Source organism: Peromyscus maniculatus, chromosome 22 (genome assembly GCF_049852395.1).
Source record: "Peromyscus maniculatus bairdii isolate BWxNUB_F1_BW_parent chromosome 22, HU_Pman_BW_mat_3.1, whole genome shotgun sequence".
NCBI classification, from domain to species: Eukaryota; Metazoa; Chordata; class Mammalia; order Rodentia; family Cricetidae; genus Peromyscus; species Peromyscus maniculatus.
The window spans coordinates 49,712,776-49,739,500 of record NC_134873.1 but is presented as its reverse complement, the minus strand read 5'-3'; the positions used below and the strand labels follow the sequence as shown (position 1 = coordinate 49,739,500).

Genomic DNA, 26,725 nt, shown 5'->3' with positions numbered 1-26,725 from the left:
AACTCCGCTTACTTCCCAAGTGATCTCACCCAGTCTTAGGCTTTGAATACCGCTTAGCAGCTGACTCCTGTTGACTGTACCCAAATTTATATCTGTAACCTGAACCTGAGCTCTCGAGTCGTCTCTCCAGTGACTCACTCATCGTCCATACCCAGAGATCTAAGGTGTCTCAGAGTTAGCGTGTCAGAACAGTTTCCCACTCCTTCAGCTCTCCCTCTGTCCCCACAGTAAGACAGCTCTTCCCTTGCTGGTCAGGCAAAGGGTTTAGTCATTCCGGCCTGTTGGGTTTCTTCAATAGTCCACATCCAAACCTTCCTTCTGGCTCCACCTTTTAAATTACACCCAGAATCCAACAACTCCTACCAGTAGGACTCTTAATCTCTCCTGCCTGGACTCCATGACCAGCCTCCTGTGGTTCATGCTCCAGAGCATCCGGTGCAATCCCCTCCAACTGCAATACCATGTAACTTCTTTATTCACACCCTAGAATAGTTGCCTGTCCTTCATCAATAGAACCACAATCCTTTGGGTACTGACAAGCTCTGACAGGATGTTATCTCCACAGTGGGAATAATTAGTTTTTTTCTCCAAATTTCTATTTCCCTCCCAATAGTATTACATTGTCCTGACTCCTTGAAGCTTTGTGAACCATGTGACTTGCATGGTATCGCTAGCCTGATGCTGTAGGAAGTCGTGTGTGAATGACATCCAGATTATGCCATTCCGAGCAGTGCACAACATGTCCTGCATGCCCTCCCTCTGCCATGGTGATGGTATTCCGCCATTCAAATGGTGACCATTTCATCAGCCTGACTTCCGGAAAGAGTAAAATCCCTGGTGCCCTGTGTTGGGTGGGCATGTAGTATGGGCTGCGTGTTGTTGTAGACCTCTCAGGTCTGGGGATCATAGTGTTGTCATTTCCTGGCTGCATCTCCAGTGTTTCCATCGCCTTTGGCCCGCCCCCACCTGTAGCTAGAGTTTTCCTGCCTGGCCCACAGTTAGGACAAATCTCTCTCACCCGCCAGTCCCACAGCCGCTCAGACCCAACCAAGTAAACACAGAGACTTATATTGCTTACAAACTGTATGGCCGTGGCAGGCTTCTTGCCAACTGTTCTTATAGCTTAAATTAACCCATTTCCATAAATCTATACCTTGCCACGTGGCTCGTGGCTTACTGGAATCTTCACATGCGGCTTGTCATGGTGGCGGCTGGCAGTGTCTCTGACTCAGCCTTGCACTTCCCAGAATTATTCTCCTCCTTGTCCCGCCTATACTTCCTCCTGCCTGACTACTGGCCAATCAGTGTTTTATTTACTAACCAATCAGAGCAACACATTTGCCATACAGCACATCCCACAGCACCCCACCCCCACCCCCCACTCGCTGTCCCTTGACCACACCGGGCTCCCTCCTGCCTCGAACTGTGACAGATGCCTTGGGACTTGAGCTGCCCAGCCTCTCCTACAATGTGAGAAGGAATCTTGACTCTGGAGCTAATGACTCCCCAGCTTTAGGCCTCTTTTACAGAGGGCCTATTGCAGCAGACGTCGTAACAGCAATTTCTATTTCTCTGATTAGGCCGGGGCGCTGGTTCTGGACCCCATGTGTGGCCTTGGGACCACACTTGTGGAAGCTGCTGAAGAGTGGCCAGTAAGTTCAAGGTTTGCTCTAAATCAAGTGATGTGTCTGTTTTAACCATTAAGACACTTACCAATATTTTACGAGCAGATAGTCTGCTTTAGGATTGTTGTAATTATATGAGTTCCTGTTTACTATACTTATAATAGATTTTGAAGAGTTAATTAAATTTCTATATTATTTCTTTAAATGCTTTGAAGAAGTTAAGAAAATATGACAGGATTATAATAATTATTCATACCTATATTCTACTAATTTCCAAACTCCTTAGGCATCTATAATGGTAAAATATTTAACAGACTTAAAAATTTACTATTTATTGTGTATTTTTAAAAAGCACTTTAAACTGTTTTAACTTGAAATTAAGACTCCGTTAACTTTCCTTTTGCACTGTAATAAAATGCAAGTAGATTTTCTTAATTGCTGAAATACTTAATGGAATTATTTCTACTTAAAATATGGACTTCTTTCTCACAGGATGTATATTACATGGGTGCTGATGTCAGTGACGCGCAGTTACGTGGTGCGTGTGACAACCTGAAGGCCGCGGGCCTCGCGGACAAGATTGACTTACTTAAAGTGTCTGTCACAGGTAAGAGCGTAAGAAACAAAACAAGAGCCACTGCGTTGGTGCACGGGTGTGGTTGCTGGTGCCCTGTGGGAGCTCTGGGGCTAACATGCACGTTACTTCCACTACTCCAGTTGTTTGATTTTTTTTTTCCCAAAACATTCCTAACTGGGAAGTGGTATTTATGTAGTTTCCATAGCACTTAAGCTGGAGCACACTTTTTGAAGATGTGTTTATTACAACTGATTCATTGCCTTCTCATGGTCTGGAATGAAAGGATGCAACCAGAGCATAGAGTATTAGAGGAAGAAGAAAGTATTTGAATTTCTTTCACCTGAGCTGTATGAAGTGAATAAGCCGATCCTTTGCTTAGACACAGAGAAGTGGGTTAGTCACCCACCATGGGTGCTAAACCCATACTTTCAAGAACTCAGGGAGCTCTGGGCAAACCAGGATGGATGTAACCATCACCCCCTCTTCGCTGATGGGGAATCAGCAGTGGCAGATGGGAGCAGGTACCAAGCATGCAGAGTCCCTGTCCTATGTCCCTAACCTCTGTGGCCTGGTGCTGTTTAAGCAGCATCTCTGAGCTCCTTGCCTGCTTGGTTACTTGGTGTCACACTGTCCTTTTCAAAAAGCAGCTCATTTCATTCTGCTGAGAAAGAAGTATCCTGCTCTTGGCTATGAGTAAATATTGAACCTATAATCCAAAAGAACAGAGTGTGTTTCTATAGTTTCTCTTCTGGAGAGAGAGAGCAGCAGAAATGAGCACCACAGGGAAAATGTTAGCATCAGTTTGGCATTAGAAACTCCAGAGAGCAGCCTCCAGGAAGATTCAGGCTGATCGCACGCTCGTGGTTGTTTTCAGCAGTGGCCACTGCTCAATCTTAAGGCCCAGATTTCTAGAGTAATGAGAGATGACCAGATCAAGTTCTTGTGAGTCCAGTTCTTTAAGGAGGCTCTTCTGAGACCTTTAAGAGAACAGCGTCCTAAGCTGTCTCAGAGCCAGGGTTTTTGAACCTGTTTGCTTTCTCCACGGCACCTTGCAGGCTTGAGGGAGGGCACGATGATTGCCCACCGGACCTCTGCCACATTCCCAGCTTCACTGCTGATTCACTTTGGAGATGTTTTCCATAAAGTTTCACTTTAACGACAAGGAAAGGTACCTCTGCTGTTCTTAAATAGAGTGAGTTTTATTTATATAAAACCATCATCTTATTCTCTTTATTGCATTATGTTTATTTATTTTTGTGTGTGTGTGTGTGTGTGTGTGTGTGTGTGTGTGTGTGTGTGTGTGTGTACGCGCACGTGAGCTTCATTTGACGCATGTAAAGTCAGAGGACAACTTACAGGAGTCACTTCTCTCCTTCCATGTGGTCATCAGGCCTGGCAGCAAGCTCCTTTACCCACTGAGCCGTCTCATTGACCCCACTTTATCATTTACTTTTTATTGGTTTTAATGGCTACTATTTCTGCTTCTTGTTAGCATTCACTTTGTGTTGGAACCCTCTGCTAGTGTGAACCAAGATGATCACTTTATATGAAGAAATTCTGTGAATTTGTTCCTGAGTTTTAATCATCGTGAAAATGTGGAATAGAATAATGTGCCACCACTTATCTTGGGAAGTGAGAACTCATCACTGACTAGGCATTTTCATCTGTTGACATATACACATTCTTAACATATGGTAGAAGCTGTAACACACAGATCTGAGCAAAAGAAACACATTTGTGATGTAATTACAAGGTGACTAAGTAAAGGGAATGTTTACATTGCATCCCGACAGACATTCCACAGCTCGTCACTCATCACTTCATCAACAGGCTTCATTATAACAAGATTCTTTGGCCACCCTTGTGCAGGAGTTTAATGAGCTGTTTTTAAGGTCATGTCGTTTCATTTCCCTTCATGCTGGTGTATTTTCCTCTAACACTTATTTCCCATCCTGCTGGCCTGGCTGGTGTTACCTCTGCGGAGTTAACCAGCAAACACAGGACATGGTAGGGCTAGGTGAACGTGAAGTATAACAGAAAATGGGTGAGAACTCACCTCGAAAGTGTTTGCATGCTGTCATTGAACTGTTTGGTAACGTTTCTATTTTGTAATGAACTCTTAGCGCCAGTAAGTTCATGAGAGTGTGGATTTAACAGGACGGTAAGTACCAAGTCTGTACTTCCCTAGAAAGGTAATGATGAGCACGTAACGTGAATGAAGTCTGCTGACATTTCCTGTCCACTGTGACCGAGTGAGACAAGTCTAATAATAGAACCACCTAGCATTTACTTCAAGGCTTAGGGGTGATTTTAATGACATTTGTGGATCAAAGCCAGATGTTTGTCTCATGCAGCTGAAGAAAATGCATTTACCATCACTGTGTGTGTAAAGCATGGCTTTTCGTTGACGTGGAATGGGAGGTTTTCTAAATTCATGTTGTTCACTATTCAATTGCAAGTGTTCTTACAATTATGATTTTTTTTGATGATTTGTTATTAAAAATAAAGTTAGCAAGCAGGCAAGCATGAACAGATAATTGAGTTCAATACTGCACAAGGTAAAATTCATCCTGTAAATATACCTCGGATGTCTTGTGGCAAGAATCTTCTGATGACTTTCTTGGTTTTAGTTGGACATGAGTATATTCTAGAATAGAATGGAATGGAACTGCGGTTCTCATTCTGTTGAGTCTACACTTGGTGAAATAAGAACAATAGAGACGACTTATCTGAATTGTATGTTTGCTGGAGTCACTGAGTGGAAGGACTCTGAGGGCCAGAATGTTCCCGTTTGCCACCTGAGGTAGAATTGACAGTAGCCTGCACTTAGTGGACTTTGCTCGGAGACCCATTTTGACTTGAACACCTCTAGACAAAATATGTTCTCAAATGTAAATGTAGCCCAAGAAGTTTTTAAATATGAGAGAACGTTGAAGCTCACAGGCAGTTTTATGAAAAACAGCTTTAAGCCATTGATAACACAGGATCAGAAACAAATGTGTCTATGAAGCTGATTGATAGATGAGTGAATACTACAATTATTTTAGTGTTCAGATTTTTTTTCCAAGTTGGTTTATTTATGTACCAACCTTAGCTGTCCTGGATCTCACTTTGTAGACCAGGCTGGCTATTCACAGAGATCCACCTCCCTCTGCCTCCCAAGTGCTGGGATTAAATGCATGTGTCACCACACCCCCGGCAGTGTTCAGATTTTTAAGGTTTGATTAAAGCCTTAATATGCACAAATATGTGTTGTTTTTATGCCCACCATCAGGTAGGATAATGGGTATTTCCAAAGTGTATTAATTTTAGCATTCTCCTTTTCAACAATATTCCTTACTGAACTATAAATTAAATGGTATCCCAACCCAGTTGCCAAAGTACATTTTACATGTTTAAGACTACTTTTAGGGGCTGGAGAGATGGCTCAGTTATTAAAAGCACTGGCTACTCTTCCCAGGTTTGAGTCCCAGCACCCACATGGCAGCTCACAACTGTTTGTGACTCCAGTCTCAGAATGCAGCAGCCACTTCTGTCCTCCAAAGGCACTATGTGCGTGTGGCACACATAAAAACAGGCGAGCTGCTGGCTGGTGGTGGCGGCGGCGGTGCATGCCTTTAATCCCAGCGCTTGGGAGCAGAGGCAGGCGGATCTCTGAGTTTGAGGCCAGCCTAGTCTACAAGTGAGTTCCAGGACAGCCAGGGCTACACATAAACAAAGCAAAAAATTGGATGACATTATTTGTGCCTCCCTATACTTAGCTGATATAAACAAAAGAGTTATGAGCATAGAAGAAGACCCAGCAGCAGCTGACTGACCGGGGAAGGTGATGAGCCAGCTAAATAAGCATCTTCATTGTTTTTGGCCACAATGGAAAGAGACAAGTTACAACAGTTTCTAGGGTAGTAGTGTCTGTTTCACAGTGTCTGAAGCAGACTGACCCAAAAATATACCATCCACAATAGTGTTTTACAACGGACACTTTCCAATGTAAAATGTTCAGGGAACATTTCACTAATTAGCTCTTTGCGGCCTGGGAGGTGTTTCATAAAATGCAGACATAGAAAAGATGAATCAGCTGAGGAACAGAGGACGTCAGGGCAAGATGATTGAGTTCATTATAGTATAGAACTAACTTTAAACAACTAAGAGAATGGTTGTTTCTGACAGAACATGAGTGTCCCAGGCCTGGACAAGGGAGGGGATGAGAAGCCACAGAAAATACGAGGGAAAAATAGAAGAGAGAGAGTGCCCACTTCTAGAAAAGCCCTCCACCAACTAATCCTGTGTTTATAGTGAAAGCATACCTGAGGGCCCGTAAAGCCTACAAGAGAGAATCTTAGCTCCACAGCCCTGTGTTTTAAGTCTTTTTAACCCTTCTTTCTGCCAGAAAACAAAGGAGAACCCAAGTAGTTCTTTTGTTTTTGTTGACCCAGTTTTCAAACTAAACTTCTTTCCCATTCTTGAATCATCCTCCAGAGATGTAAAACAGAATTGTTCGCTCGTTTGCTTGTTTGCTTTTGCTGTTCCTGTTTTAGGGCCTTGTCCTTAGTTACAGGTGATCCGTCCACAGGCAGTTCGGAGCACTTAATTTACAGGGTTTCACTGTGTGCTGTCTTGGGAGTTGGGTGCTAGCCCACGGTCTGTGTTGCAGAGCCCTTAGGTGAACGCGCAGTCAGTGGTACTTCCTGTAGATGCTGATGCTGTGGGCTAGAGGAGGGGAAGAGGAGAGAGGACTGTTTACAAGGATTTAAAGACCTTTGTGAAAATAAAAAGGCAATCTTTAAAAGACTCTGCTATTGTTGGTTTTTCTTTTACTCTTTTGAGGGGGCCTACCACCCAATAATAAACACAGGGAGTCTTATTCTTACTTATGAATGCCCGGCCTTAGCTTGACTTGTTTCTAGCCAGCTTTTTTTAAATTATCCCGTCTGTATGTTGCTTCTGGGCTTTTCCTTTTCTCTATTTCTGGAAATCTTGCTCTTACTCCATTGCTAGTTGTATAGCCTGGTGGCTGACTCCTGGTGTCCTCCTCCTTCTCTGGCTACTTCTTTTTCTCCTAGATTTCTTCTTCTATATGTCCTCTCTGCCTGGCAGCCCCACCTATTTCTCTCTCCTGCCTTGCTATTGGCCATTCAGCTCTGTATTAGACCATCAGGTGTTTTAGTAACGCAGTAGCTTCACAGAGTTAAACAAATTCAACATAAACAAAAGTAACACACCTTAAAATAATATTCTACAACACTGCCCTCTGCAGTTTCCTCCTGCCAGTGACCCTGCCAGACCAGGGAGGATTACACAATAGTGTTGCTGCCCTTTGTCTTCAATCTCCAAAGCATCCTGAGTCTTGTCACCTCGTAGAAACAATATAGAAACTCTGCATTTTATTGAGTAGGTCAGTGTCTTGTTGAGGTGGTCAGTGCCTGACCTTGCCATAACCAGGGTCTCTGGTTTCTCCACTGCAGAGATACCGCTGCCGTCACAAAGTGTCGATGTTATTATTTCTGACATTCCATTTGGGAAAAAATTCAAGTTAGGAAAAGACATCAAAAGCATCCTAGAGGAAATGGAAAGGTAAGTTGTTGAATTTTTTTCCATAATTTCTTTTTTAGCTACAGGCCATTTAGCCAAAATATATCATTGCCCTTAAGTCTGTTCACAGTGGAGTAATTTCCCAAAATTTTGATGTTTAATTTTCTAAAAGTTAGAAGTATAAAACTGTTTTCTGTGTCTTCTTATACCATTCATTTTATTGAGAAACAAAATGGCTTTTGTTCCAGTCCTATGTATTTCTAAGCCTCACATACCTGCATCCTCTCGGTCAGACCCCACACTTTCCAGGTGAGGAACTGGGGTCCAGGAAGATTGGCCCTGTGCCTGATGACAGAGCAGTGGAACCACAGGCCAGAACAGTGGGGGTGGGGCCGAGCTTTCCAGTGTTGACCTCAGGCTATAATTTAATGGAAGTAATTTTTGGAGAGGTTCAAACACTGGGGCCTAGATAAACATTTTCCAATGTAAGTTTTCCGTTATTTACATTGATTCCGTTATTTACATTTACATTGATACAGGAATAAATAGAGAAAAATAAGGGATCAATCCACGATAAATTATGCCAGCTGGACATTTGATGGACCAGAGCAGCATGAGTGTTATGAGCCTGCCGTGGGAGTAATATGTCACCAGCTGAGCCTATATTTTGGAAAGAGCAAATTCAGTGTCTTCCATGAGGAAGTCACAGCCTGGCTCGAGGTCTAAGCCTGCGGTTAGCCCTCTCACTGCCTCTTGTTAGCTGGGTGTGTCATGTTTCTCACTTGTGTGTGTGCATTGTGTGTGCATGTGTGTTCACGCATGTGCACGTGTGTGGAGGCCAGGAGTCTCTGGTGACAGCTTTCTGTATCACTCTCCCCTCCATTTTTTGAGACAAATTCTCTGAACACAGAGCTCTCAGATTTGGCTAGACTGTGACCAGCAAGCCCCAGGGATCTCTGTCTCCCCAACTCCCATGCTAGGATCTCAGGCACACACTACCACGTCTGTTTTTCTACGTGAGTGCTGAGGATTTGACCTCAGGACCTCGTGTTTGCATGGCAAGTACCTTACCTACTGGACCATCTCCCCAATGCCCAGCCCGATGGACCTGATGTAGTAACGCACACCACATCTGCAGTCCCAGTATTCCCGTGTGAGGTGGGGGCAGAGAGCCAGAGCTGACCCTGGAATGACAACTCTGACCCGTGTGTGTGTGTGTGTGTGTGTGTGTGTGTGTGTGTGTGTGTGTGTGTGTGTGCATGCCGTGGCATGCAGGTCCACAAACAAAAATAAGAGAAATAAAATTCAAAGGAGAGCCAGACCACTCCCTGTGTCTGCATCCCTGGCTCTGCCCCCTCAAAGCAGCACTTGAGATAGTCCCCTCTAGTCACACCCTGACTTCATTTTACAGTCATTGCAGGGGCATTTTTAAAATACTGTTGCCCATCTCCCACCACTCTCCGCATTTCTAATTTAATTTAGGGTTGGGCCTGGCTGTGTTTCTTAAAAGCTGCCAGTGTGATTCTGTCGTACTGCCCGAGCTCATAAGTACCACCTGTGAACCTAACTGGATTGCTCACTATTAACCAGTTTATGGTGAGATAATGTGTGAGCCGTGGCACGCATTTAAACTGGAACTTTCCGGAGAGACGTTAGACTTGCCCACAGTCGGTGGGAGGTAGATAGAGTGGGAGAAAGCACATGCAGCAGTTGGAAGTTTCTGTGGAGACAACAATGGATGTGCCTGTCTGCCAATCAATTTAAATATTTACCACAGAGTCAGGAAAATGAATATTCAAGATTTCCTGCATGGTTAAGAATGCCTCATTAGGTCCAGTTCAAAGCGTGTGCATGAATATAAGGGTTTTCTTCTCCTTTGTCCCAGTGTCCTTGCTGCCTGTCCCCAGCCTTTGTGACCTGACTCTTGACTTAGGAGGTGTTAGGTTCACACAGACAACCCGACAGTGACGGAGAGCACAGCCTGGGAAGCAAAGGACTGATCCCGTCTCGGCTGTTACTCCGTAATTCCTCAGGCATTAGCAGCCTGCCTGACACTTCATATCTAATTTTGCTAGCACAATACATACCTTCAAGTGTTGTTCAGGGGATTCCGTGGATCTAAAAGTCTCAGAACAGTTCTCAGCACTGGACAGCGCTCAGCCTCTTAGCTCCTTACCCAGACTTCCTAGCATAAGCCGCTTCTTGGAAAGTATGTGGGGGACATATATTCAGAGTTAAATACATGCAACTTTTCTCCCAATAATTCACGGGTGTTTGTGGTCTAGACATCTAAAAAATCAGAAGAGGAGACTTGTGTTTCTAAAATTAAGGGGAGAGGTGCTTCGTAAACCTAGTCATAATGACAGTGGAGATAGATGGTTCTGGTTGTCATACAGATCGGGAGTCCCCAGGAAGGAATGTGGACGGCTGCCATGGCGTGGGCTGTGCATGCAGCTCCGTTAACCAGTTCATCAGGACGGCACATTAGGAATTGGGCGGAGCGTTTGCGCTTTCTTCTGATTACTTCCATGTCAAGTACATGAACACATTTGAAATGCACCTTGCTCACCTTGAAGAACGCGGAAAACTGCATGTGCTGAAGAGGCCTGGAATGGGCTCAGGGAAGAAGACGGTTTCCAGTAAAATCTGGAAGCTGTGAAAGAATTTTGTAAAGGGGCCATATTTTTATGCATGCCGACGTCCAGTGAGGGACGAAGCAGCAAGGTTACTCGATGACCAGCGAGTCCACCAAGCTGCTAAGACCTAGTGTGCTCCGTGGTCAAGTGGCAGCTTCATTGTATCATCTGCCCCTGGCCTTGCAGGGTCCCATGAGAAGAGAAATCTTTTCTGTGGTTTAGTACACAGGGTTTTCTCACCCTCTTAATAACAGGACATTTAAAAGATATTATCAATATCAAAAACCAATATATTGCTGTTCAGGGCAAGCATTTTGAGCAATATTATAATTTCTGAATAGCCCTTTTATAAGCAATTCTGTACATGTACATGGAAAGAGGCCAGGAGCATTCATCAGAGAACTTTGGGTCACCTTTTCTCCTTTATCTTCTCTGCCATTTGAAAAAAGTTACAATAAATAAGTTGGTAAATATCGCATGAAGTGTCTTGCCTTGCACATGCTAGAACAGAGACGTTTTCTGTCTTTGTCTATAAAATAACAGTGCTGGGGATGCATACCTGAAAGGAGAGTTGAAAGGGTTAAATGACATGTGCTACACCGGGCATTTAAAGCAGGGCCTGGCATATAGCAAGCACTGGGTAGATGTTAGCTCTCACCATTGGTGAGCACTGCCACTCTGCTGCCACTGCTTACGTCCTCTCGGGATAACCCAGGTAACGTTCCAGGGTGGAAGATCCTCTGATGGTTGATACGATATAACTAACCTGCTATCCTGACAATGTCACACCAATTTCCATCTCCAAGAAGGTCATTGTCTCAGTCTTACCACGCAAAGCATTAGTCTTTCATCTTTGAGAATGAAATGAGTTCAAAGATTATCATTGCCACTGTACTTACATTTTTATATATTCGGAGATACTTGTAGTTTTCTTGTTTCTGGCTCTGGCAGACAGCCACAGCTGACCTCCTCCCACCTGCTCTGTGGAGAAGTAGCTTCTCCCCTCTGCCAGGCTGCATCTCCCCTCCACCAGGCTGCTTCTCCCAGTCCCTTCCCCAAAAACCATACTCTGCCCACGTTCCTCTCTCATCTTGTCCTTTCCCAAGATGCTTTCAGAGGTGTGCAGATGTCCTGTGTCCTGCACTAGGTCATGAGAACACAGCCGTGGGCAGGACAGGCCAGGTCCCCTGTCAGCGTGGCATGACGGGACACACAGCAGTGTCCGGTCACGGCTGCTGCGGTGGGGAAATAGGGCAGGACACCCTGCTGCTGGAGTGAGACCAGCGTGCTGTACTTTAGGCCTGGCCAAGAGCTGCCTCTCCATGGAGGGGGTATTTGAGTTCTAGGGCCTGGGGGATGAGAAAGCCCACAAGGGAATGTGGTAAGTGGAGAGCAAGGAGTGAGACCAGGTGTCCCGAGACAGAGGCAGGCTACTGAGTTTGAGCAACTGAAGAAGATCCCTAGCCAGAGGGAAGTGGATAGGCAGTCGGTCTTGAAAGGCAGGAGCGGGCAGACGGCAGAGGAGCTGGGAGCACCATAGGACAGAAAGGCAGGAGCAGGCAGATGGCAGAGGAGCTGGGAGCACCATAGGACAGAAGGGCAGGAGCGGGCAGACGGTAGAGCAGCTGGGAGCACTATAGGACAGAAAGGCAGGAGCAGGCAGACGGCAGAGGAGCTGGGAGCACCATAGGACAGAAGGGCAAGAGCGGGCAGGGGAGCTGGGAGCACCATAGGACAGAAGGGCAAGAGCGGGCAGGGGAGCTGGGAGCACCATAGGACAGAAGGGCAAGAGCGGGCAGGGGAGCTGGGAGCACCATAGGACAGAAGGGCAAGAGCCGTTAGGGGAGCTGGGAGCACCATAGGACAGAAGGGCAGGAGAGGGCAGGGGAGCTGGGAGCACCATAGGACAGAGTCTAGAACTTGCTGACTCCTAGAGTGAGCAGGCATTTGCATCTGCCTTCTGAGTGGACGCCGGGAAGGAACGGTAGGAAGATCATCAAGAGTGGAAACAAGTCCCTGCTGTCCCAATTCATTATCTCCTTTCTGCCCTGGGCCTTCTGTCCCAGGCTCACTGGTGGCATCTAACCCTGGCCACTTGCTGGTCCTGTGGCCTCCGTGTCACCACTGTTGTCCCAGTTTCCTCTAGGGTGTGTCTCCTGACTCTTCCGTGGTCCTTCCTTGCCGAAGTCCCTGCTCCCTGCCTTTACGTCCCTCTGGTTCTCCTGCCGTCCCGATGACCCAGTCATTTTGGCTTTATCATTAAACCTCCTGTCTCGGCCTCAGGCCCACTCTCGGAACCCTCAGGCTGTGCAGAACCACCATCCCACCCACCACCCACCACCCCACCCCACCCCACCACCCACCCCCGCTGTCCTTTGAGACCCGCCCTCCGTGGCATTACGTTCCAGACTGAGCTCTGCTCCCCACTTCCCGGTTCCCCTTTCAGTGCCTCCGTCTGTTGCTCCTGCTCCCCCACCCCCGCTGGCTCCCAGCCGTGGCCCTTCCTGTCACTCCTGAGCCTCGTGTGTGCACCTTGCCGCTTCTGCCTCTCTCGCTGCCCCTCGCCTCCCTCGCTGCTGTGGTCCTTAGTCACTCACGCCGGTGGGCTCTTCAGCCACTGTTTCCACAGATGTGTCACTGGCAGGACTTGGGTGACAGAGTAAATCAACTCTCAAGAGGGTCTTCCCTTTATGAGATCTCCTAACCGTCCCTTTGTTCGCGTCCCAGCTCCTCTCTGGTGACTTGTGTCATCGGCCTTTTCTTTCTTAAATGTGCTGATTCCATAGGCTTCTGCCATTTGCCTCCCCCATTACACCATCATTTGTTAGAATGTGACTACAAATTACTTTGAAGCTTGCCTTTTAAGTAGAGCAAAAATAGATAATTAAAGCAGATTTGTACTAGAGATTCCATAATTGCTATAATGAATATGCATTATAGAAGATGCTACCTAATTATCAAAACCCTTGTTTTTAAATAGATGAAATTAAATTTCAGATTAACAACTATTTCAAATAAATCGGGGTTGTTTGTTGTTTCAGAAGAAAGAAATACTCATCCCAATTACCATTTTTTTATCACAGGGTGCTGCGTGTTGGTGGAGCCATGGTCTTGCTGCTCAGTGAGGATCACCACAGGCACCTTAGAGACTGTGGAGGCAGCAGCATCCCCCCGACTTCCCAGGGCAACATCACGGATCCCGAGATGAGGATGTTTCTGAATCCTGACAAAAGATCTGGTACATCAGACACAGCATCGCCTTCACAGAAAGCCAGTAGTTCCCAGTGCCCAAGCAGAGTGGTGCCCTGTGGCTCCCTGGTGCCAGTGGAGTGCTTCAAAGTTAGCCTTGGAAAAACAGATGCCTTCATATGTAAATATAAAAAGGCACCCACTTCTGGACCGCCTCCTGCTGGATGCCATGAGCCAGGTGCACCTCCTGAAATGGCAACCCTGCCGGAATCCCCCAGGCTCCAGGATTCCTTATAGCCCCAGAGCGCCAAGTGCCAAGCCTCTGCAGATGGATGTGGCCAAGGAACACACTGGTTGAATAAAGCTTCCTGCTCTCCAGTACTCAGTGTTCTTGACAAGACCAGCTACTGAAGATTTGAAAAGATTGAGTGTTAAAAACTACTTCATCCCAGAAATCAAACTTTTAGAAATGAGGAAACCTTTATGTGTAACTTTTTATATATATATATATATTAAACTTGACTTTTTAACTTATAATTTGCTTCTCCATTGAAATGAAAATTATTTTTATTTGCTGTAATTGATGACTCATATTTTGTAAAACATCAGATAATAACAGGAAGCTGGAATCCCTCAGCATGATGAAAATGAATTTTGCTTTTTTAAAAGATTTATTTATTTTTATTTTATGTCTGTGTATGAGTGCTTACATGGATGTGTGTGCACCATATGTGTGCCGTGTTAATGGAGACCTGAAGACAGCATCAGATTCCCTGGACCTGGAGTTACAGGCTGTTGTGAGCTGCCATGTGGGTGCTGGGAACTGAATCCAGGTCCTCTACAAGAGCAGCCAGTGCTCTTATCCAGTGGGCCATCTCTCCAGCCCCTGGAATTTGCCTTTTTGAAAAAGCATTAATAAATTGTTCCCTTACTCTCCTTTGTAGAGATTCGATGTGATTCTCATGTTTGCTGGTTGAGAAAGAGAAATTGGAAGGTAGTTAACATACATGTTCTTACCTGACCTTTTATATAATAACTCACTCTTTGTCAGGCTTGATACGGTTTGAACGAACTTCCTATGTTCAGGAACTCCCCACCTTTTGACTCTCATCTCCCCCATAACTTGCCTTCCAAGCAGGGTATAGTGTTTAATCTAGCCACGGCCCCACAAAGGTACACTGACTAGTGCAAGCCATGCATCTGTGTGCTGCAGCAGCAGCAGCAGCAGCAAGGTGGTCTCTGCCAGAACATTCCTGCCCTGGAGCTTCAGCTTCTAGCTTGGCTTTCCGGCTTTGCTAGGTGAATTTGGAATGCTGTATGCTAACTTTGAATATGTTCTGCTTTTGCTCAAAGTCTAGATTTGCTTGCTAACAAGTAATTGCTAGCTAATGTGGAACTAGATACTCCAGGATTTCAAGCAAAAAGTCCCCAGAAATTCAAGTGTGTTGTTGGTTGTGAAGCCTGGTGAGGTGAAAGACAGGGCATAGATAGCAATGTAGACAGCTTGTGGCAGGTCTTGGTAGTGAAACAATCCGTTCCTCCTGTGCTTACACACTGCCACAGAATGCATAAAGACCCTGAGGAACACCAGCTCTGAGGAGTGGCCTCTGTTTATAACAGAACTTGGCAACCCAGGAGAAGACATTCAGGTTCCCATCTTGAGTCAATGCAGTGGTCTCAGCCAGGGGCAACTTTGTCTGGAGACGACCTATGGCAATATCTTCAGACTTTTTGGCTGCCGCCTTAAGCAGAGAGTGAAAATTGGAGTCTAGTGAATAAAGACTAGGAATTGTTAAGCATCCTGCAATGCACAAAATGCCACCAAAGCCAAGCTGAGAAACATGGGCTTATGACAGAGCAGGGAACGCCAGGAATGACTCATGATTGTGTGACGACATTGCCTTCTGGTCACCATTGGACTGAGGGAGCAAAAGAGCAAACTCAGAATCTGAGCCTGTGAGGTGCCAAGTTCTGTCAGCTGAATTCACAGCCTAGTTTTTTTTTTGTTTGTTTGTTTGTTTGTTTGTTTGTTTTTTGGTTTTTCAAGACAGGGTTTCTCTGTGTAGCTTTGCGCCTTTCCTGGGACTCACTTGGTAGCCCAGGCTGGCCTCGAACTCACAGAGATCCGCCTGCCTCTGCCTCCCGAGTGCTGGGATTAAAGGCATGCGCCACCACCGCCCGGCACAGCCTAGTTTTTATGTGGAGGAAGTTAGTCCATGATGAGGGAAGGAGAAACCATAGACTTGAATGGAGATGTGAATGACTGAACTATCTCAAACCCACTCAGGCTTCTGGGTGCTCCTGTTGAGCAAGCCCACATGCATTAGCAGATTTTCTTCATGCCTTCTGGACTGAAGACAGAACCCAGCAGCCTTGGGACCTGGGGAGAAAAGGGCTTTTACAGCAGAATTCCAAAGATTGCTAATTGATAGACAAAAGTCCAGTAATTGGGGGGGAGGGGGTTATATCTTAACCAAAATTGGGACCAAATTAAATTGTTGCTATCAATGCAGTTAACATAGGACTCTATATTTATAATAGAATGAGTACCTGGGAAGGTGTGGTTTGAGTAAGAATGGATCATCTATTTGAACACTTAGTCATCAGAGAATGGCACTTCTAGAGAAGGATTAGGAGGTGTGGCCTTATTGGAGGAAGTGTGTCACTGATTCTGTATCTCTACAAAATCCTCAATTTAAAGAGAGTGAGTTTCTGTTCCCTCACGCCTTGTATACCATTCTCTGCCCAGCCATCACTTCCTGGGATTAAAGGCATGTGTGCTTCCCAGTATTGGGATTAGAGGTGTTTGCCACCACTGCCTGGCTCTGTTTCCAGTAGAGGTAAAAACTAGTGGGTGGCTGTTCTGCTTCTCTGATCCCCAGGCAAGTTAGGGTACACAATAGCTCACCACAGGTTTCCTCTTCCTGATGCCTGTGGATTCAATGTAGAACTCTCAGCTACCTCCCCAGCACATGTCTGCCTGTGTGCCGCCACTGATGATAGTGGACTAAACCTCTGAGGCTGTAAGCAAGCCCCAATTAAATGTTTTGTTTTGTTTTCTAAGAGCTTCCTTGGTCATGGCATCTCTGCACAGCAATAGAACACTGGCTAAGACAGAAGAGCTCGAACCATTCGAATACTTGATCAACTGAAACCTAAACTTAGTGGCTTCCTCACTCCCTGAATCCGAATGGCAGAATTCAAGATATATAGAAGAATTCAAAAGCCTTATGCAGAGAAGCATTGGAAAGGACTTACTATATTTGCCCACCCTTCAACTCTGCTCTCTCTCCCGAAGCCCGAAAAATGTGGCCTCCGTTACAGCATTGATGGTGGAGGAATCTCTCTAGGGGCTGGACCGGGGAGGTGGGGGATGTAGGATACCACTATCGCAGTAGGCCTAATCTCAGTAGGGAAGATGAGCACCGCATGAGCCATCTCAGTAAAGAAACCGCTATCAATGGGCACAGACACAAGTGGAGTCCAAGGCCTGAGTGGTACCTCACATGTCTCCTCCCCAGGACCCTGGGTAAGGGAGACTAGGTTGAGCTTCCCTAGAGTCCACTCAACACCAACTAGAAGGAGGTCTACAAAGTCTCACTTCTTATGTACCTCTGGAAACCAAGAACTCAGCTCTGCCTGGAACCAGCGTCAAGTTATAGTACATTAACCAATTCCCAGGCTAAATCTTAGCATCATGCCCTTCAAATGGAAGGAGGGACCTCCCACCTTGGGAGAGCTCCCAGCCTTCCAAGGAAAGAATTACGACCAGTTAACTGCTCACCAAGCAAGGGGAATATCTAAGCTTCTCTTTCCATTGCCGGCTGACAATGGCCCCCTGTTAGCCCTCATTCCTGGAATTCCATATATCACTGCCTTCCACTGGTCAGAGTGAGGGCTCATGTGACTTCAATGATAAGTAAACCTTTGGCCCGGAACTGCCTCACAGTCCTATCCTACACAGTAAATACTACACACCTCCTGTTACCAACACACTTGTATCAATTCGTTCTTTCTGCTGCCCAAAAATACCTGCTAAAGGCAACATTAAAAAAAAAAAAAGTGTATTTTGACTCAGGGTTTGACATTACCGCCCATCATAACTTAGGAAGGCGTGGCGGCAAGATCATGAAGCAGCTGGTCACACTCTATCCACGGTCAGGAAACAGAACGCAATGGATGCTGCTGTTCACCTTGATTTTTCCTTTCATGCAGTCCGGGCCCCCAGCCCATGAAAGTGCTGCCAGCCCGCATTAAGGGTGGGTCTTCCCACCTAATCTAGAAACTCCCTCACAGACATTCCCAGAGGTTTGTTTCCATGGTGACTCTAAACCCCAACAAACTATGAGGATTAATCATCACAGAGCTGTTCTAAGCCTGAAGCGTGTTCATGACCCAAAGCCCTAGTTGAATTTAAACATTTAGTGGGGGGCTAGGGGGGAAGGGGGACATCAAAAACAACAGACTTCATTTATTTGCTGGGTTAGAACAGTTGTGGTAACTGTGAAGAGGAGGAAGTTCCAGCCTGGGAGAAATGAGACACTCTAAAGAGCCACCTGTGACAGTCAACCTGACTGTCACACTGTTGAAACAATGGACCTCAAAGAAATGGCAATTTCCCCCAGGAACCTACTGGGAGAAGGAGAAGGCCCCAGCCAGAGGGAGAACTTGTCACATAGATTTCACAGTTGGAACAAACATATCAGACCACTTTACAGGAGAAATCTGAAGCCCAGATAAGGGGTCAGAGTGGGCAGGAGCACACATTGACCTTGACGACTTGGATGTGCGTATCTTCAGCTTTTATCTTTAATCTCACTGCAGGACACTGGGATGTATTTAGGGGAGTTGCTGTATCTTTGTCCTTCTCGCCAGTGTGGCTGTATTGAATAAGTGTCTTTCTGATTTCCAACACTGATGTGACTGTTAATGGACTTATTGAGAAGAGGCGGCTTGGGGCACAGGTTGGAACCCCCCAAGTTCAACAACAAAGTCATTGGGGAGTAGGAAACTAGACTTTGCTTCTTTTTTTTCTTTTTCTTCTTTTCATGAATAATGTGTATGATGTGTGTGTGTGTGTGTGTGTGTGTGTGTATGTGTGTGTGTGTGTGTGCATGCTAGCACATGTGCAGGCTCATGTATGTCCATGCATGTAGAGGCCCAAGGCTGATGTCCTAAATCACTCTCCATCTTTATTCATTTTGAGGCAAGGTCTTTCAATAAAACCCAGATCTGAAGTTATGGCTAGTCTAGCCAGCCAGCTTGCTCCAGGGATCCTTGCTCTCTGCCTTCCGAGGCTGGATTGCTAGCTGCCATACCCACACAGAATTTACGTGGGTGGTTGGAATCCAAACAGCAGCCTTCTTACTGTTGGGTCCAAAGTGGGCCCCAAAAATGGCAGTGCTGGTGACATTGTCCTAAACAGGACTTTGGTTGGGTGAAGAAGGATTGTAATCAGGTAAACCATAAAGGTTTCTGTTTACTGGAAAAGCAGATCTCTTTAAGGGGTGTCTTTTGTCAAAGACCAGCCTTAACCTTCCCACAAAGGTCAACCACTTCCAGCAAGGGCACCCACAATGTTCCCTGTCAATCCCAACACCCAGTATCATCTCAAGGCCCTGTCGACTCATAAACTCTGTTTGCTTTTTGGTCCCAAATAAACCTTCCTTTCTACCCGTGGGGTGGTCTAGTTCTGTGACTTCACTGCCCCCTCGCCTGCACATGCTGGCCCTGTAAGCCCTGAGCAACCTCCCTGTTTTTTTTTGTTTTGTTTTGTTTTGGGGGGGCGGGGTTGGGACAGGGTTTCTCTGTGTAGCTTTGCGCCTTTCCTGGATCTCGCTCTGTAGACCAGGCTGGCCTTGAACTCACAGAGCTCTGCCTGCCTCTGCCTCCCGAGTGCTGTGATTAAAGGCGTGCGCCGCCACCGCCCGGCTTGTTTTCTGTTTTTAATTAGGACAGGTCTCACTGAGATTGTGAGACTGAAGCAAGTCTTGAAAGGTGATGGAGGAGTGGTCCAGAAAGAAGGAACAGGTCGGCGGTGGAGCCTCTGTAGGAGATAGGAGAAGCACATCAGAGAAGAGCAAAGGTACCCGGAGCAGAGTGGAGAGTGAAAGGCCAGGATGATGCAGGTCAGACAGGGAGCTGAGGCAAATTATAAAGGCTGGCTTGAACACACGAGGGGGTATCCAACAGCTGACAGAATCATGTGTGGCGAACTGTTGGTAGGAAGGGAATGGTAGAAGCAGAAAATGGGTTGTGTAGTTGTTTGCCCTCTCGTCTCTACCTCCAGAATGGGGAGCTTCCTCATAGACTGCACACCTGGCTAGCTCCGAGGGGTGGTGGTGGTGGTGGTGGTGGTGGTGGTGGTGGTGGTGGTGGTGATGGTGATGGTGGTGATGGTGGAGGTGGTGGTGGTGATGGTGATGATGGTGGTGGTGGTGATGGTGGAGGTGGTGGTGGTGGTGGTGATGGTGATGGTGGTGGTGGTGGTGGTGGTGATAATGGTGGTGATGGTGGTGATGGTGGTGGTGGTAATGGTGGTGGTGGTGGTGGTGATGGTGGTGATGATGGTGGTGGTGGTGGTGATGGTGGTGGTGGTGGTGGTGGTGGTAGAGGTGGTGGTAGAGGTGGTGGTGGTAGGGGTGGTGGTGGTGATGGTGGTGGTGTGGTGGTGGTGGTGGTGGTGATGGTGGAGGTGATGGTGGTGGTGATGGTGGTGGTGGTGGTGATGGTGGTGGTGATGGTGGTGGTGGTGGTGGTGATGGTGGTGGTGGTGATGGTGGTGATGATGGTGGAGGTGGTGGTGGTGGTGGTGGTGGTGGTAATGGTGGTGATGGTGGTGGTGGTGGTGATGGTGGTGATGGTGGTGATGGTGGTGGTGGTGGTGATGGTGATGGTGGTGTTTTCAGTAATACAGGCAAGAGAGATGGGAACAGTGGGGGCAGGAAGGGATAGCCTGCCTATACTCTAAAAGTCAGATAAAGGGGATCTAGGGCATGTTTGAGAGCCATGTGATGGATGACAAGGTGACAGATGACTGTAAGACCTTTGGGCATGCGCCTGAAGCAAGAGAGTTCCTGTCAACAGAGGGTGGGGGTTGCAGAGGCAGTGGGGGAGGGGTGGGCTTGGGGGTATCAGAAGTTCAGTTTTTAGACTTGCCAGTCTAGACAGCCTAATTCCAACTTGTCTAGCCGAGACAGCCTAAACTAACAAATCTAGTTTAGACTCGCTCGATAGACAGTTTTAGACTTTCTAATTTTGAAACATGCATTAAGCAAAGTGGAGATGTCAAATAGGCAACCAAACATTGGAATCTGCAGTTTAAGAAGAAAGGTCTCCTCTGGAGGTACGCATTAGGACGATGTGGGCACGTGTTCAGAGTGGCGTGAAGTCGGGGAGTGTCACCAAAGGAGTAAACATAAGTTAAAAGGAAGTGAGCGTGAACTCCTGAATGGATGCTGTGCCCACGGTGGCGGCTGATTGACAGATTAGAACCTGGTGCTGTGGACAGACTGGGATGTTACAGGTCCGGACACTAACTACTTTATCCTGAACTGGCTTTAGACCACAAACCAGGGAGCAAATGCAAGAGCATGGTTGGCTGGAAGCATATGGACACGGGTTAAGGAAGAGCAGGGAGTCACTCTGCCTATTCAGCTACCCGACCACATGGGGAAAGAAAGGCAGTCAATCACTGAGTTTGCCAACAAGGTCATTGATGGCTTTGGCACTAGAAGTTTTTATAAGAGGAGAGAAACAGGGGCTGGAGAGATGGCATATTGACTGCTACTGTAGAGAACCTGAGTTCAGTTCCCAGGACCCACAGAGCGGCTCCTAACATCTGTAACTCCAGTCTCAGGGGATCTGACGCCCTCTCCTGACCTTCAAAGTCATTGCATGTACACAATGCACATGCAAACAGAGAAACTCACCCATGGTTATTGGGGGAAAGGAGTACTATACAGGCATGCTTGATATAACACAATAAATATGCTCCTAACATTTTTCTCACCCTCAAATTCATGCTCTAAAACAACAGAATTTCTTTTTTAAACAAATTAACAAATTAGGTTGGGCAGACCATCATCTTGACATTCTTACAACCTAGGCACTAACAGAACCACCAATCTTAATAAACACGCTAGTGTAAAACTAGATGCAGGAGCAGGTGCCCGTGGATTGCTTGAGCCCAACAGTTGAAACCCAGCCTGGATAACATAACAAGACATTCCTCCCCTAAACGTCCTTTTCAAAAAACAGTACAATCAAAAAGACATGCCGGGCTGGAGAGAGGACTCCGTGGACAACGTGTTTGCTGTGCTCCCATGAGGACCACGCTTCAGATCTCCAGAACCCACATAAAAACTGGGTGGGCGTGGCAGCCACCAGTAATCCCGGTGTGTGAGAGGCAGAGATAGAAACCCCTGAGCGGGCTGCCTAGCCAGACTAGGAAGCTCCAAACGAGACCCTGCCTCAGTATACAGAGAGATCAAGGAAGACACACAACATCAACCCCAGGCCTCCACACAGGCACACGGGTGCACCCACACACATATGAATATACGCAGATGCATGCCTGCCCCCACCACACATATTCAAATAAATATATATCACATTCCCAATAAATAATATATTAGCAAGAAAAGGACTCCAGTTTCCCAGGGAAAAGGACAAAGTCACTGTGACAAGTTGAGCATGAGGTAGTGTGGGAGCCACTGAGCAGCACGTCATGGCCGAGGAGGTGATAACTTAGTGTCTCGTAGCTTGCTCAGTCACCTCGTTGAGTTCTTGCCTTTTTATATTCTGGTTGCTCGTATTTAATGGCATGAAATATTAGTATGCCACGGGAGGGGAGAATAACTTACTAGTCAGCGTTATAATGAATGACACCGTCAGGTCTTTGGAAGGAATAGTTGACCCTGTGCCCATCACAGAGACATGAAACAGAGTGAGCTGCACTGTGCAGGAGGAGGTGCTGACTGCAAATTCCCTTCTGACTGCTTCGCTTTTCTCAGTAAAAGAAAACAAAACAAGAAAACTAAATGGCACCTTACCCAGTTCCGCAGCAATCACGAGACCTTCACAACGCCTCCCTCTCTGGCTGGAGAAAGAAGGCTGTTGATTAATGAAAGGGCCAAGGTCACGTGCCTCGTGCTCCCATTCCTGCCGAAATAGCTAGCCAGAGGCACCGCCACGTGGTCCTTACAAAACTGCAGGCATCATCAGTACCACCAGAAAGCGAGGCGGAGATGCTTGATGGAGCTCTTTGGCATCGGAAGGCAGCCCGGGTCACCTCTGGGGTTGCCGATCTCATTTCCTGGAAGCCTCGTAAGAGAGACTCCAGCTGGTCCGGGCCCCACTGTCAGCAGCTCCACATTAATGTCCTTATGACCTGAGAGATCTAACGGTGCCCGGAGCATCTGGGGCAACGGGAGGGAACACAGCTGCCGCCTCTTAACTTCTGGAGCAGCGCCAAGCTCTAGCCTGCGAGTAATTAGTCTGCTTTTGGAAACAACTACTGGTTTGCTACCGGGTCTTGACTTTTGGACGGTAGGTAACCATGTGACCAGCAATGCATATCTGGGAGTGATTTGACCTCCCACACCCAGAGTCCCGGGGAACCAGCAAAAGCAGCGGCATAGCTCAGCGCAGAGCTCCACGCGTGACTGCTTAGGGGCCGCAGGGGAAGAAAGTCCGCAGTCTGTCCTGCCAGAAGCCTCCCACCACCTCGCCACCCCTTCCCTCACAGTCCCTGGAGGAATTAGCAGCAGGAGGCCTAAAGACATCAGCACGGGAAATCTGGCTCACAGGTGACTGACTCTGCAGGTTTTTCTGCTACCTGTGGGGGAGGTTTCAGTGCCACTCCGGTGAGGAGGTGTGGGAAGAGAAGTCCTCTTCTGGAGCCGAACTGAGAGGGTTCTGTGTCAAGCAGAGACTCACCTCCCCTGGGCCCTCTAGATGTCAGCCTGTCCCTTCCCCAGCCACCTCGGTACTTGCTCAAGACCTCGGGGACAAACGGCGAGGAGGGAGAGAATTCATTAAGAACAACGATGCCTTCTCGCCAGACCGAAGTGGCCACTGCTACTGCTAATTAAATTGTCGTCGTAGTGACCAGCTGTGAGGCGTGTTAGACCACAGTCAAGAGAAAGGGGGTTACAGGAGAGACCATGGAACAACTATTTCTTCCGATTATAGAGTTGGCGCAATCAACACGTTCTGTGTACACAGTGAACGGCCGTACTCACAGTTGTGTCAGCTTTCCGTGCGCTATGATGCTTCTCACCAAACAGCTCGTTTTGTAGGGATGTGAAAAACTGACAGACACTCCTAGGATTCCTTGTCTTAACCTTGTACCCTGTCATCTGAAGCAGAAGGTGTTATTTATCCAGTCCCTTCAAAAGCTCTACCAGACAGAGACTATTCCAGAGAGCTGAGGATCAGAATGGGAACAGTGTTGGTTTTGTTTTTGTTTGTTTGTTTGTTTGTTTGTTTTAATGATAAGCGGCAGTGGTTACCATGGGGAAAGGTCATGAGCCACGGGCCATGACAAAATTCAGTATCAGAGCTTTATTGGGGGGAGGGGGGACAAACGAACCAGGCCTGGGGAAGAAGCACGTGCAGAGAGAGAGAGATGAGATAGTAGGGGACCAGGAGAGAACAGAGAGGGGAAAGGAGTCTATGTCCGGCTTTGTAAGGATTCCCATGAACATGCGCAGGTGGGCTCACAGAGCTACACCACGCATGCGCTGATCGCGTGACCACGCCCCACACATGTAATCTTCAGCACGCACTGATGATGATGTAAGACGCAGCCCCCTTGCTTAGCTCCTGAACTGCAAGTGTGCAGTCAGGCCGCTGGAGTGGGGCCAGAATCCTAACACATTGGCTCCATTTTTTTCCCCTCTTGCTAAGCTCCTCCCACTGTGTTTCCTCACCTTCCGGTGGAGGGGTGGGCACTAACACCCAAGTTTTTCCTTTTAGCTCAACACCAGCCCCTATCTCAAGCGCCATGTGTGATAAAGTTCTGTAAATAGGGGACGATGCCGTATGGGGTAGCGAGAATCCTAATTGGTCTTACTAATAAAAACCTAGGGCCAGATATCTGGGTAAAGGCTGAAAGAGCAGAGAGACAATGGAGCAAGCCGCAGCCACCTCTTGCCTCGCCAACTCCTCAGCGCAAAAGGGGCCATGCTCCTGTCTCCGCCCACCTTATATTCCTTTCTCTGCCCAGCCATATCACTTCCTGTTTCCTCCTCCCAAGTACTAGAATTAAAGGCGTGTGTGCCTCCAAGTACTGGGATCGAAGACATGATCCCAAGCGCTGGGATTAAAGGTGTGAGCCACCACTGCCTGGCCTCTGTGGTTGACTAGTGGCTAGCTCCGCCCTCTGATCTCCAGGCACGCTTTATTTGTTAGAGCACAAACAAAATATCTCCACAGCCGTGTCTTGAATAAAAGGCTGTTTCAGATTTTAATCTCACCGGTGGCACTTTTCTTTCCTTAAAGACTCGATTCGTCAGCTGAAGATACATCTCGGCTGGTAGAGCGCTTGCCTGGCGTGATGAATAATACCGGGCAGATGGGGAGGGGATGGGGAGTTAACCATTACAGGGAAACTTACAAAGTAATTTGAAATGACATCTTCTGTCAAAAGAAAGCATGGCAATTGCTACAAAAGACAAATACAGAAACAAAAGAATGGGTTTCGTTATGACACTTCATGCAAACATATCGTTGTACTTCTCTCCTATTCATTCCTCCTCTTCCCCCAATCTCTCCTCCCCTCTTCTGCTGGTCCCCTTCACCCCTCTCCGCAAGAAGCCCCCCCCCCCTCCCTGCTTCTGCTTTCAAGGCTTGGCCTGTTAAAAGTCAAGTTGTTGCTCCATCTGGAGAGCTGTGTAGTAACTCCTCAGAAGGGTGATGGTGGTACGCTGCACCGGCTATGAACTAATGACCAACAGATGGCGCTGTTTCCCCCATAGTCAGAATAAGGGGTCCGGAGCCGAACTCTTCATCACCCTACTGACTTTGTATCTCATCCCCCAGTGTCTGGTCTTCCTGACTTTGTGCTCTGAACACCTCTTGTTCCCGGTGGAAATCTTCAGGGCTCTCGCCCATTCCATTGAAGAATCGGGGCATATTCCACACAGTCTCATCATCTCATGGAAAGATCAGCCTCGTTGCAGAAAATCCACACGCAGCCACCATCATCACCGCTTCTGCCATGCCAACCCGGAGCTTTCTTTCTTATCTGACAACTATGATAAAGAAGCCCTTCCTATGGAAAAAATACACAAGCTTCTCAGTCCCGGGCATTCTGAATGTAGTCTTCTAGCTCTTCCCAGAAACTGTCTTGTAAACCAGTTTTTCTGCGTCTAGGAATCTAGATCTACTGAGCTTGAGGTCACACGATATGTTGCAGTCTCCTTCCAGATAGAGGTAAGAGGCAGAAAGAAAGCCATTGGTTCTGTGGGAATCTGGGTTTAAATGAAGGCAGCCCCTCTTTCTGGAGAAAGCAGTACCCAACCCCCTCAAATTCCTAGCTATTCACGATTCACAGGAAGCAGCCAGGGTCATTCATGGAATAATCCTGTTCTTTCTATAACTGTCCCCCACCCCCACCCCCTTTTATTTTTCTGTAACTGCTCTTAAAGAGGATTTCACTGCCAAGACACACAGCAATAAAGTCACTGGATAAGGAGGTATTGATTATTTTGGATACATCATTCCATTGGGCAGAAAAAAAACACACAGATGTAGGCTGTGAGGGTTGGAATGCTATCTCTGTGTGCTCAGTGACAGGTATGTATGTCAAGAACCCAAGTGTCAGCCTTAGTTCCCAGCAAGATCAGAGATGAGACAAAGGCTGCTTTGCAGGTCATTTATTTGGGGAGCAGAAACCTAGGGATGATGTTGGGACAGAGAGAAAGTTAATCCAAGGATGCGCTGTTGAGCAGAAGCATCTGTGAGGGGTCCTTCAGAAGAGCTGTGTAGAATGCACCGCAGAACTGTCCGCCCAACACCCAACAGAAGAGGGTACCCACCCACCAGCTCCTACCCACCATCACTCAAACAGCAGAGCCTCTCCTTCCTCCCCCTGCCTGGCTTAAGATCGAAACGTCACGGTCTAATCCATTATCCATGGGCTGTCCTGTAGAGGGAAAATT

At 47.1% G+C, this 26,725-nt stretch overlaps 1 protein-coding gene and 1 long non-coding RNA gene across 5 annotated transcripts in view; one reads left to right on the top strand and one right to left on the bottom strand.

Annotated features, from left to right (window-relative positions):
* Thumpd2 (THUMP domain 2 tRNA and snRNA guanosine methyltransferase) overlaps positions 1-14,096 on the top strand; it is a 40,169-nt gene extending 26,073 nt beyond the window's left edge. Inside the window, exons 7-10 of the mRNA XM_006988365.4 lie at positions 1,581-1,652; positions 2,118-2,232; positions 7,668-7,776; positions 13,454-14,096. Of these exons, the coding sequence (XP_006988427.1) occupies positions 1,581-1,652; positions 2,118-2,232; positions 7,668-7,776; positions 13,454-13,856 (699 nt within the window). The 3' untranslated portion in view covers positions 13,857-14,096. The remainder of the gene's footprint in view (positions 1-1,580; positions 1,653-2,117; positions 2,233-7,667; positions 7,777-13,453) is intronic.
* On the bottom strand, positions 3,444-23,775 carry LOC107402628 (uncharacterized). 4 transcript variants are annotated; one of them, XR_013047260.1, is made up of 5 exons: positions 22,613-22,978; positions 10,304-10,387; positions 9,822-10,023; positions 7,425-7,759; positions 3,444-6,912 (listed from the first exon to the last, which is right to left on the bottom strand). It is a non-coding gene; the product is annotated as an uncharacterized LOC107402628 (long non-coding RNA). The 4 variants fall into 4 exon arrangements; XR_013047258.1 differs by lacking the exon at positions 22,613-22,978 and adding an exon at positions 22,424-22,604; XR_013047259.1 differs by having other exon boundaries at positions 9,822-10,387; positions 22,613-23,775.
* Positions 23,776-26,725: the final 2,950 nt, after the last annotated feature.